Source organism: Trachypithecus francoisi, unplaced genomic scaffold (assembly GCF_009764315.1).
Source record: "Trachypithecus francoisi isolate TF-2019V2 unplaced genomic scaffold, Tfra_2.0 Lachesis_group5, whole genome shotgun sequence".
NCBI lineage: Eukaryota > Metazoa > Chordata > Mammalia > Primates > Cercopithecidae > Trachypithecus > Trachypithecus francoisi.
This window is the reverse complement of record NW_022681470.1, coordinates 6,370,045-6,382,225: the sequence shown is the minus strand read 5'-3', so window position 1 is coordinate 6,382,225 and position 12,181 is coordinate 6,370,045. Positions and strand designations below refer to the sequence as shown.

General features: G+C 41.5%; 1 protein-coding gene across 1 annotated transcript in view; it reads right to left on the bottom strand.

Moving 5' to 3' along the window:
• PLD5 (phospholipase D family member 5) overlaps positions 1-12,181 on the bottom strand; it is a 356,225-nt gene that overhangs the window by 15,887 nt on the left and 328,157 nt on the right. Inside the window, exons 7-8 of the mRNA XM_033197381.1 lie at positions 6,024-6,160; positions 398-566 (exon numbers count right to left, since the gene is read on the bottom strand). Of these exons, the coding sequence (XP_033053272.1) occupies positions 398-566; positions 6,024-6,160 (306 nt within the window). The remainder of the gene's footprint in view (positions 1-397; positions 567-6,023; positions 6,161-12,181) is intronic.

Here is a 12,181-nt window from a genome sequence, read left to right as displayed (position 1 = left end):
AGTTCAAGACCAGCCTGGACAACATGTTGAAGCCCCATCTCTACAAAAAAATGCAAAATTAGCTAAGCCTGGGAGTTAAGGCTGCAGTGAGCCGGGATTGTGCTACTGCACTCCAGCCTGGGTGACGGAGCAAAACCCTGTCTCAAGAAAAAAAAAAAGAAAATGGAAAGGATGCAACAGAAAGTGAGAAGAGGGTTGGACAGAGAAGGTATCAGGAAACATGAACTCTACTCTCCTTTTTTTGTATGTGATTGTTTTGAAAAAATTAACGTGCTTTTTGAAGATTGTCATCCTGGTTCTCACTGGAAGTTTACACGTAGGTGTATGCTTGCAGCTTTCACATATATGCAGAGGGCCTTCACTTTTTATTTAATAACACAGTCAATATAATACTTACGACTTTCAAACTGCAGTTGGCTATTTCAGTGCAAATCGCTTTGAGAGATGAAATAAAGTTAAACGTAAGGGGATCAGTTTCCTTCCAGAAGCTTATAAGGAGTCGAACTCTAACGCTTCGTAAAACCAATGCTTCTCTTATTTTTGCATCCAAGTCTGGCCAGTAAGTCCTGCAGAAATCATATCCAAAGAGTAAAAGAAATTGTTAGTTTGGGGAAAGAAGTTTACTAGACAGCACAGAACATTGATATTACTCTGATCATTACTTTATCCTGTAATATATAAACAACCTCATTGAAGAGGTTGGAAAACATACAAGCCTCTTAGCTTAGGCACCAAGAAATGATGATTTGCTGGGACCTGCCCCTGCCTAAAAGGAGGTTTCCTACCACCAGGTCCTTGGGCTGTGTGGGCTGGGGTGAGGACAGGCTGACTGCCACCACAGGCCACCTTTACTACATCTCTCCTGCTACCTGGGCCTCAGTCCACTAAGAACCGATGATCCAATAGAATTCCAGTTAGGAACCCTGAGCACCCCCTCAGTCCCCAAATGCCACTAAAACCTCTCTTTGGTGACTGTCCCCGAAATGAACTTCTGCTCTGGTCATCTGAGCTTCCCCACACTTTCAGTTCCCGACTGTCCTTGCTGTGGTCTCTCCTGACCAAGACTCCCACTACTCCCCTGCCTTCCACGTTTTCTGTAGGGCTTTTGGAACCTTCCAACAGGCAAAGTTTCCCCAGCAGGCTCGGCCTTTTCTCTGAATCCTTAAGCCTTTGCCTTAACTCAGTCCTGATTCTTCCCCTGAGGCCGCAGCTCCTCCTGAAATCCTGCGTGCATCTTCTACCATGACCTGGCCGCTTGGTTTATGATGTTGGGCAGCCTCCTACTCTGCCTCTGCCGGCCCCCAACACACGCTGTCACTTCCAGAACTGTCATTTAATTCTTATGTTAAAACAAAAAGCTTTCCTGTCTTAAGGACCAAGCCTTAAATCACTCTCCCTTGCCTCGGCCCTGACATTTGTAGACCTTTTGTTTACTCATCAAACTCTTACCCTAATTCTGGGCCAATTCAGTATTTGAACTAATGATATATTATTTGAAACTGTAGCCTGCCAGTGTCGTGATCATTGCACCTCTAAAGGCCTCCTGTCCTGATTCCCCACTCTCTTAATCACTCTTTCCTCACATGCAGGCTGCAGATTCATGATGCCTTCAATCTGCCCGGTCCATCAGCCTCTCCTGTCTCCCTTGCCTGCCCAGCCTCATCTCAGTTCTGATCACTTGAATAATACTTGCCTCTCTACCTTCCTCTTGCTCTCGGCAAAAATCTAGATCCTGGATCCACACTACAGTTCTCTTTGTCTGGTTTTATACCCATGAGGCTGAGGACTACAGGAAAGACCATCTCAGCCTTGTGCTCGAACTTGGTTTCTCTGCCTCAGTCAGGTACTTCCTCGAACAACTCCACCACAGTGATCTAAAGGAGACCTAGTGAGGCTACTTCTTGAATTAAAACAGTGGGGCCAGTGCAGTGGCTCACACCTGTCATCCCAGCGCTTTGGGAGGCCAAGGTGCGTGGATCACTTGAGGTGAGTTTGAGACCAGCATGGCCAACATGGTGAAACTCCATCTCTAATAAAAATACAAAAATTAGCCCGACATGGTGGTGTGTGCCTGTAGTTCCAGACTCGGGAAGCTGAGGCAGGAGAATCACTTGAACCCAGGAGGTGGATGTTGCAGTGAGCTGAGATCGTGCCACTGCGCTCCAGCCTGGGTGACAGAGTAAGACTCCATCTCAAACAAAAACAAAACAAAACAAAACCCACCCCTCCACAAAAATCCATAAAGTGGAACCGCCACAAAGTCACAAGACTGCCTCAGTGGTTGGGATCTCTGGTTTCTGGCCCTTGCCCCCTCTACAATTAGATCTCTCACCACTTTACCTTAAGCTCTTTTTTTCTCCATCTGAAACTTGGCTCATGCTGTCCCTTCCACTGGGAAAATTTTTTCACCCTTTTCTGACAAATTCCTGATTTTTAAAAGTTTTTTTCAAGACATTTTTGCGGAGAAACTGAATGTTTTGAATTGTAAGTCCGTGAGCATCTCCTCCAATGGGCTGCTTCTAACCCTGAAGCTGTGCCGCGGGGGCTCTTTTACCTAGCGCCTGTAATATTCTCTATACACATTCACTGTACCAGTCACACCTCTGTTCTAATAGTCTCTTTCCTGTCCTGTTAGATGGAGGTTGAGATCATATGTTCTTCATGCTTTAATCACTAGTCATAGTGCTCAATCAATATTTGTTGAATGAGGCCGGGCGCGGTGGCTCACACCTGTAATCCTAGCATTTGGGAAGCCGAGGCTGGTGGATCACCTGAGGTCAGGAGATAGAGACCAGCCTGGCCAACATGGTGAAACCCCGTCTCTACTAAAAATACTAAAATTAGCCCAGTGTGGTGGCATGTGCCTGTAATCCCAGCTACTCGGGAGGCTGAGGCAGGAGAATCACCTGAACCTGGGAGGTTGGGAGGCAGAGGATGCAGTGAGCCGAGATCTTGCCATTGCACTCAGCCTGGGTGACAAGAGTAAAACTCTGTCTCACAAAGAAAAAAAAAAAAAAAAAAAAGAAATTGTTGAATGAATACATAAAAAGCATTAATACTTGAAAGACTAATCAGGCTACATTTTTATTGTTCCTTTACACACTTACTGATTTCCTTGTGAAAGATGTATTTTATGTGACTGAAGAAATAAATAATGAACAACTCCAAACTGAGACCTAAATAATTAAGTGACTCGCTTAAGAAAAAGAGCTTGATTGCTAAATCAGGAAGAAGTGAAATAGGGCTTCTGAATTTTTTTTTTTTTTTCTTTTTAAACGGAGTTTCACTCTTGTTGCCCAGACTGGAGTGCAGTGGCGTGATTTCGGCTCACTGCAACCTTGGCTTCCCAGGTAAGTGATTCTCCTGCCTCAGCCTCCCAAGTAGCTGGGATTACAGGTGCCTGCCACCATGCCCAGCTAATTTTTGTACTTTTAGTAAAGATGGGGTTTCACCATGTTGGTTGGGCTGGTCTGTAACTCCTGACCTCAGGTGATCCTCCCACCTCGGCCTCCCAGAGTGGTGGGATTATAGGCGTGAGCCACTGTGCCTGGCTGGCTTCTGAATTTTTACTGTAGGATTTATTTAGTCACAGAACATTGCTCCATTCCCTTCCTACTATCTTGAAAAGTAGAAGTTATTTCTAACACTCTGGCTAAATAACAGTGTGTGTTTTTTATACATGCTGTTAATCATTTCTGATTTGAGAGTGTATGATTTTTTTCTCTTTCATTTGGATGTTTGGCAATATACAGACTAAAAGTTAAGTCTGAAAGATTAATTCCATTAACATACTGACATTTGATAGTATTTACCTATTTATTAAAGTTGAATTCACTCCTGAAAAGCTTTTCCGGGACTAGATAAAGACGAGTAACCAGTCTGATTTGATACAAATAATTAATTTATCTGATTGAGAAGAATTTAATTATAATCTTGATGCTTGGACAACTACTTATGTCTCTTTGATGATCTTTCAATTTAGAAAGTTAAAAGCATTTACAGGTTTAAAAATTTAAAAATACAATAAAATAAGTTTCATTTAATAGCTGAAATGGGAGATTCATAACCAAAATGCAAAATTTCAAGTGAGCCTCTGATTCTTTAACATTCTTTTCATTTTCTCTGGATTTCTAAAATATTTTAGATCCTCCATGCTAATTATTTACCCCTTCACCATAAAGGATCTCAATTTTGTTCATAGAACTTCATGGAACAAAGGTTTTGTCAATCCTGAGAAATCATTATGCCATCCTAACATGTAACGCCCTGAACTTGACTTTATTCTTCTTCTCAATAACAGGAAAATCAGGTAAAACCCCTATTATGTTTTGAAATGTTCCCAAAGTGGAGGTAAAATCCAAAACTAAATCTAAAACCAAGTGAACAACAAAGGGAGGAAAAATAAAAAGGAGGGATAGAAAAGGTGTGGAAGTGGGTTGGGAAGAAAATCCATGAATGTCCAAAGGATGCTCTGTGTGTGTGTGTGTGTATATGTGTGTGTGTATATGTGTACTGAGATGGAGTCTCACTCTGTTGCCCAGGCTGGAGTACAGTGACGTGATCTTGGCTCACTGCAACCTCTACCTCCTGGGTTCAAGTGATTCTCCTGCCTCAGCCACCTGAGTAGCTGAGATTACAGGCATGCGCCACCACACCCAGCTAATTTTTGTAAAGATGCACAATATTTTAAAATGAAAGTGTTTAAATAAATGCATCTTGCAGCTAAAAGTGCTTTTCTACTAACTCTTATAAGAAACAATCATTTTCTTGGAGAAAGACTCTTTCTGTAATCTTATGGTTATTTGCACAAAGAAGCTACATATTATGCATTATGTAGGATTGGTGATGTAAAAATTATTCAAGCAATATAGGGCATACTTAATCATTTAGCCTCAGTAAATGGTTATTTTGAAACCGTAATATTCCAAATTAAAAAGGCCTTCGGTCACACTCCCAAAAATGTGCACGTTGAAAACATTTCCTGGATCAAACTAATTATTCAAGCACCTCTGCATTCCCAGCAAGAAAGCAAAAGTGGAAATACCTAAGCATGGCCATGCATTTATACATGCAATGATTTTTCAAAGTGTTTGTCATAAATTCTATCCCTGAATTTATTCCATGTTTGCATGCTCGAACAATGATGAATTATTGAAAAGCACTGCATTTTTAAACTGTTCTCTTTTCACAGAGAAGGATGGATTGACTGAGAACATATATAAGTTTCTCTTTTTTTTTTTTTGAGATGGAGTCTCTGTCTGTCGCCCAGGCTGGAGTGCAGTGGCGCAATCTCGACTCACTGCAAACTCCACCTCCCTGGTTCACGCCATTCTCCCACCTCAGCCTCCCAAGTAGCTGGTACTACAGGCACCCGCTACCATGCCCGGCTAATTTTGTTTTTGTATTTCTAGTAGAGACAGGGTTTCACCCTGTTAGCCAGGATGGTCTCGATTTCCTGACCTCGTGATCCGCCCGCCTCGGCCTCCCAAAGTGCTGTGATTACAGGCATGAGCCACTGCACCTGGCCTCTTTCTCCTTTACATTGAGAAGATATTATGAGAATTTGGCATTAAATGAAGACTGCTGTGAATATAAAACAACAATGCTTCCTTTAAGGAAAGTCTGGCAAGACTACTCAGTTTCAATACACCCTTTTCAGGTATATCCTTGTTAATAATTTTCAAATGATAATTTTTTTCATATAATATTTTATCTTTTATCCTTTCAAATAATTTTCAAGCTGAGAGCAACCTAATTGTCTTTCAAAAGTTACTCTCATTTCCATAATGTAAAGTACTGAGGTACTTCTGTAGGGTGAGACCCTAAGCCTTTAAAATGGACACACTTCAGGAAGAGGTCCATAATGAGTAAATTGCCAATGTACACTAAAGAGCACTGATGGTGTACTCTTCCTAAGGCAACCCAATGGCATCTCCATTTCCAGGCTGGCTTCTCCTGTGGTGCCCAGTTTAGTGCCTGGTCTTAGGGACTGGGTTCTAACCAGAGGCTGGGTATTCACTGACCTTTTGGTGCTTGTGCTGGAGATAGGCAGGTAGTCCATGACAGCGATGTACACATACTGCTTGGCATCATCTATCACACTGTAGATGGCATCTATGTCAAAACTTCTGTTTTTAGGGCAAAAGAGTTTTGGAGAATTCTGTGAAGACACAAAAGCCAAACTTTTAGTGTACTACTTTTTGGCAGCCGGGGATTTCTTCATTTCCTTTGTTCCCATGGACCTTGACTTGTAACTATATTTTTGCCAACCTAATTTCTGCTTCATCAAATTAGACAAAGATATTTTTAATCTTATCAAAGTTGAATAAAGATCAAAGTGTGATGGGATGGGTTTCAAGTCTGTTTTGGAGAGAATTCTTTCATTATCTGACACATTTTGATTTTCAATTTTTATGTATTAAAAAATTTAATGGATACATAATTGTATATATTTATGGGGTACATAGTGACATGATTCATATAATGTATAGTGATGAGATGGTAATTAGCATATCTGTCATCTCAAACTTTATCATTTATTTGTACTGGAAACATTCAATATCTTCTAACTATCTGAAACTAATATATCATTGTTAACTATAGTCATAGTTAACTACGGTCCTATAGAACAAGGGTCTCCATTCCCCAGGCCAGGGACCAGTGCTGGGCCGCAGAGCAGGTGAAAGACAGGCAAGCAAAGCTTTGTCTGTATTTACAGCCACTCCCTTGCTCGCATCACTGCCTGAGCTCCACCTCCTGTCAGACCAGTGGGGGCGTTAGATTCTCGTAGGAGCGTGAGCCCTACTGTGAACTGCACATGTGAGGGATCTAGGTTGTGCGATCTCCTCATGAGATGCTAATGCCTGATGATCTGTCACTGCCTGCCATCACCCCCAGAGAGGACCATCTAGTTGCACAAAAACGACTCAGGGCTCTCACTAATTCAACAATGTAGTGAGTTGTATAATTATTTCATTATATATTACACTGTAATAGTAATAGAAATAAAGTGCACAGCCAGGGGTGGTAGCTCAAACCTGTAATCCCAGCACTTTGGGAGCCCAAGGTAGCCGGATCACTTGAGGTCAGGAGTTCAAGACCAGCCTGGCCAACATGGTGAAACCCTGTCCCTACTAAAAATACAAAAAATTAGCTGGGCATGTTGGTGGACACCTGTAGTCCCAGCTACTCGGGAGGCTGAGGCAGGAGAATCGCTTGAACCCGGGAGGCAGAGGTTGCAGTGAGCCGAGATCGCACCACTGCACTCCAGCCTGGGCAACAGAGCAAGATGCTGTCTCAAAAAAAGAAAGAAAAAAAGGAAGTGCACAATAAATGTAATGCCCTTCGATCATCCCAAAAGCATCCCTGCTGACTCTGGTCCATGGAAAATCCGTCTTCCATGAAACCAGTCCATGGTGCCAAAAAGGTTGAGGACCACTGCGATAGAACGATGGAACTTATTCTTCCCATCTTGCTGTTATTTCTATATCCATTAACAAATCTTTCCCCATCCCCTCTTTTCCCAGTCTGTAGTATCCTCTGTTTTACTTTTTACTTAGGAGAGAATTCTTGCTTTCTGTGCACACACTTCTTTTTGGAGGAGCACTCCACCTCCAACCTTACACAATTCTGTCATAAATAGCTATAATTTTCTCAGGTGCTACTATACACGCATGCACACTGCACATAGCAAGCCATTTACCCCGGCATTTTCATTTCACCTGAAATGTGATGATGTGGGCATGACAATGTTTCAAACTCAAAATCTAAACAAAAACAAACTGAAACATCTTGGAGTTTTTTTCTTTTTTCCAAAATCTTTCAGTGAGTTAGGAGAAGTGTTGATAGTTGAGAAAAGGTCATCGATAACAGTGCAGGAAAATCTGAGGGAGCTACTAAGATGCCCAAATTCAGCAGGAGAGCCAGAGAAGAAGGATGTTCGGAGAGATTTAAGCAAAATGAAAAAAGAGGCAAATTCTGCTTGAGGCATTTCTCTCATGTTGCTTGAGGGGGTTTTCATTTTACAAAGAATACAGTGTTTGTAGATGCAGTTGCTGTAGAAAAGGAAAGATGTGCTTGGTTTTCTCATTTTTCCACTGGACAGGACTAAAAATAATGTTTCTCATAGTTCCTGTTTTCCTTTGACAAGCAATACACTGTGACAAGTATCACATAAATAATGCCAGGGGCATTATAATGGGGCACAAATAATGCCAGGATGTTTAATACCAAAAGGCTGAATAAACAGATTTTTGGAACTGCCTGGAATGAATGGTAGTATTGGGCGGTCAGAGTTCCTCCTCACCCATTACGTCTGGAACAACTCCCCACACTGCACAGTAGGAGTCCCCACCCCAGCTTAGAGGTTTGTGAGATGGAGCTGTTGGACTAGATGCCCACCTTAGGAGGGGCATGGGGTAAGGAAGGCGCATGCTGAGGATCACACACCTTCCAGGTTTCCTCACACAGAAAGCCCTCTTGGCAGGTGATCATGAGCAGGATGGGTTGGTTTTTTAAAAAACAATTTCAACTTTTAGTTTAGATTCAGGGGGTACAGGTGAAGGTTTGTTACATGGATATATACTGCATGATGCTGAGGTCTGAGGCACAACTGATCCCATCACCCAGGTAGTGAGAATAGTACTCAACAGTTTTTCATCCGTGTCCCCTTCATTCCCCCCGTGCTAGTGGTCCTCAGTGTTTAGTGCTGCCATCTCTTTGTCCATGAGTACCCAATGTTAACTCCCACTTATAAGTGAGAACATGGTGTTTGGTTTTCTGTTCCTGCATTGATTTGCTTAGAATAATGGCCCCTAGCTGCACCCATGTTGCTGCAAAAGACATGATTTTATTCTTGTTTATGGTTGCGTAGTATTCCATGGTGTATATGTACCATCTTTTCTTTACAGGTTGAGTTTTTGATCATTTATTTTTTTCTTTTGGAATGAGGATGAACTTCAATTCTGTTTTTTAAAGGTAGTCCTACACTCCTCTGTCATCAGCACACAGATACACAGATACTCCATCTGTCACCAAGACAGAAAGTGTGTGCCTCTGCAGGGTTTCCTGGGTCTGTCCCTCCTCTTACTCTTGATCACTCACTAAGTTTCCCTCACTCGGCCACTAGTGCTGCTTGCAGGGATGTTCTAACATCTTTCTAACTAACTGGCTTATCTCTGGGATGTTTAAAAACAAATATACATCACTCCCAGGATGAACTGACTCCTGGTTTCTCAGAATCCAGCTTCTACTCAGTGGGAGGGGTATATCCATGGTCCTGTGTCTCTGTCTCCTTCATTTGCCAACTCCCCTCCTGTCTGTGACCCCAAATGCAAGTAATTACCAGTCCACAGCTGTGCCCTCATCATGTCTGACTCCGGGCATCTCTGCTCATGCCGGCTTCTCTGGCTGATGTGTCTTTATTTTTGTCTATCAAAGTCCTACACTAATTCTGTTCTCTAAATTCCAGCTCAAATGTGATCTCCTCCATTAATTTTTTTTTTTTTAATGGAGTCTTGCTCTGTTGGAGCAAGGCTGGACTGCAGTGGCACGATCTCAGCTCACTGCAACCTCCACCTCCTGGGTTCAAGCAATTCTATTGCCTCAGCCTCCCTAGTAGCTGGGATTATAGGCGCCCGCCACTACACCTGGTTAATTTTCACATTTTAGTAGAGATGGGGTTTCACCATCTTGGCCATGCTGGTCTTGACTACCTGACCTCATGATCCACCTGCCTGAGCCTCCCACAAGTGCTGGGATTACAGGCATGAGCCACCACACCCAACAATGAAGTTGTTTTTAAATCTCCAAAGGTTGCTTTTCCTAACCCTGTACTCCCATATTATTTATTTCTTTTGCTTTTTCTTTTTTACCATTTTTAAGTGTACAGTTCAGTGGATTTTAGGGATTGTATGTTACACATTTTCCTGTGCCATTAAAAATATTCAAATTATTTAATTCCCTTAGCCTGTTGGCTCTGCTTTAAATGTTCTTTGGTTAATGTGGAGAAGCTGAAGGTCTTTGCTCCAGATGGGCGCTTAGGCTAACTCTGAAATGTGTCCAAACGCTCACATTTGTGTTTCAGTTAGGAACTCCCTGAATTTCACTGCTTATTCCAAAACCAGATTTTGGTTTTGGGGAGGAAGAAATGTAGGCAGAGTTGTTTGTGGTCTTTTTACACTTGCTATTATCTTACAAGTGTGGACACTGTGGCCATAATTTAGAGGAAAGAGCATGGGCTTTGGTGATACGGGCCAGACTCCAGCACTTAGAACCTGGGGCATCTTGGTGTGTCCCTTACACTTTTTGAGCCTCTGTTTCCTAATGGGGTTAATGACAATAACACACATTTCATACTGGTTTGCCTTGCAACTCAAATAGATGAATGGCCTGTTCGCTGGCTGGGTTCCATGCCTCTCTTCTGTGCGAGCTTTCATCCAATCAGCAAATATTCCCAGGCTCTGGTCTAGGAAAGGGACATATATCAGTGACCAAGATAAGATCCCTGCTTTGTGGAGCTTCATTCTAGTGCATGTGACATGGAATTGCATTCATCTGTCTATGTGTCTAGCCACTTGCTGTGAGCTGCCTGGTTGTGTATCTCTGGCATCTTGTGCCATGCACGTATTACATGCTCAATACATACTTGTGGAACAAATGTGAAAGTGCTTCATAAATGCATAAACGTTGGAGGTTTGTCTGTGGGAGTCTGTTGCTTCAATCTGGGTATTTCCAAACCTGCGTCAACAGATCTTTATAAGCACTTACCTGCCCTATGGCTTCCTGTGTTCCCACTGCCTGACACAATGGCAGGTGCTCCAGCTCCATGTGTTTGTGAAGGAAATGCATGATTATTTGTATCAGTCGCCATGCACCTGCGGGCTGTGTGGTACTCGGCTATGTGTTCTAGAGTCTTCTACCTTTAACAATAGTACCTGGATAGACTAGTGGCTTTAAAATGTTTGCCCAGAATAGAAATGAATAAACAATAACACAAAAGAATGAGCTGGCAGAGGAAGTTAACTAGTTCCAACTGTTTCATTAAAGAGAGGGCTAAGTTTCCCTCTCGTCACTCCTGAATTAATTTTCTGAGCCTTGTGCTGTGCACTTTTTTGTTCTATAGTAAAGTAGAAGGAGAGGGAAAATACAGATCCTCTTCAATATTCCAGCTCTGTGGCAATCTTTTACCAGTCAAGAGCTCTTGAGGGACCTGACTTCTAGTTTAATCTGGGTTTGTCTCTTAGATCAACAGGTGCCATATGAATATAACTTATTTTGCATACTCATTATATAATCACCTTGTACAGACCTTGGCAGGTTTTTAATTGTTTTATTAACAGCTTCATGGTTTTGAAAAAGTATATACTCTATTTGTAGAATATATATGTTCAAATATAATTAAATATGAAAAGACAACCCATGGAATGAAAGAAATAAAATATTGGCAAATCGTATATTTAAACCAGATACCTGAATCCAGGAATTTTAGGCCAACCCCAATAACATAGTGAGACCTTCTCTCTATAAAAAATCATATTTCTGCTTAAGGGACTTGTATACAGACTGTATAAAGAACTCTGATAACACAAATTTTTAAATAACCTAATTTAAATGGGCAAAATATTTCATATTTGATAGATATTTGTATCTCTTCTCCAAAGAAGAGATACAAATGGCCAATAAGCATGTTAAAAGATTTAAATCAAAACAAAAATAAGATTACATTTTATACCCTCTAGCAGAGCTAAAATAAGACAGAAAATAACAAGTGTTGCCAAGGATGTAGAGAAATCAAAACTCTCATATGTTGCTGGTGGGATTATAAAATGGTGCCACCAATTTGGCAAACAGTTTGGTAGTTTCTCAAAATGTTCAACACAGAGTTACCACATTATCCAGTAAATCCACTCCTATATACAAACTCGAATTACAAACAGCTATTCACATAAAAACCTGTACATGAATATTTATAGCAGCACTATTTACAAAAGCCAAGAAATAGTAGTAATGCAAATGCCCATCAGTTGATAGGTGGGTAAACAAAGTGTGGCACATCCATACAATAGAATTATTTAGCCATAAAAAGGAATAAAGGCAGTATTGGTCCATGCTACAATATGGATAAACCTTGAAAGCATTATGTTAGGTGAAAGAAGCAGTCACAAAAAAACTATACAGTGTA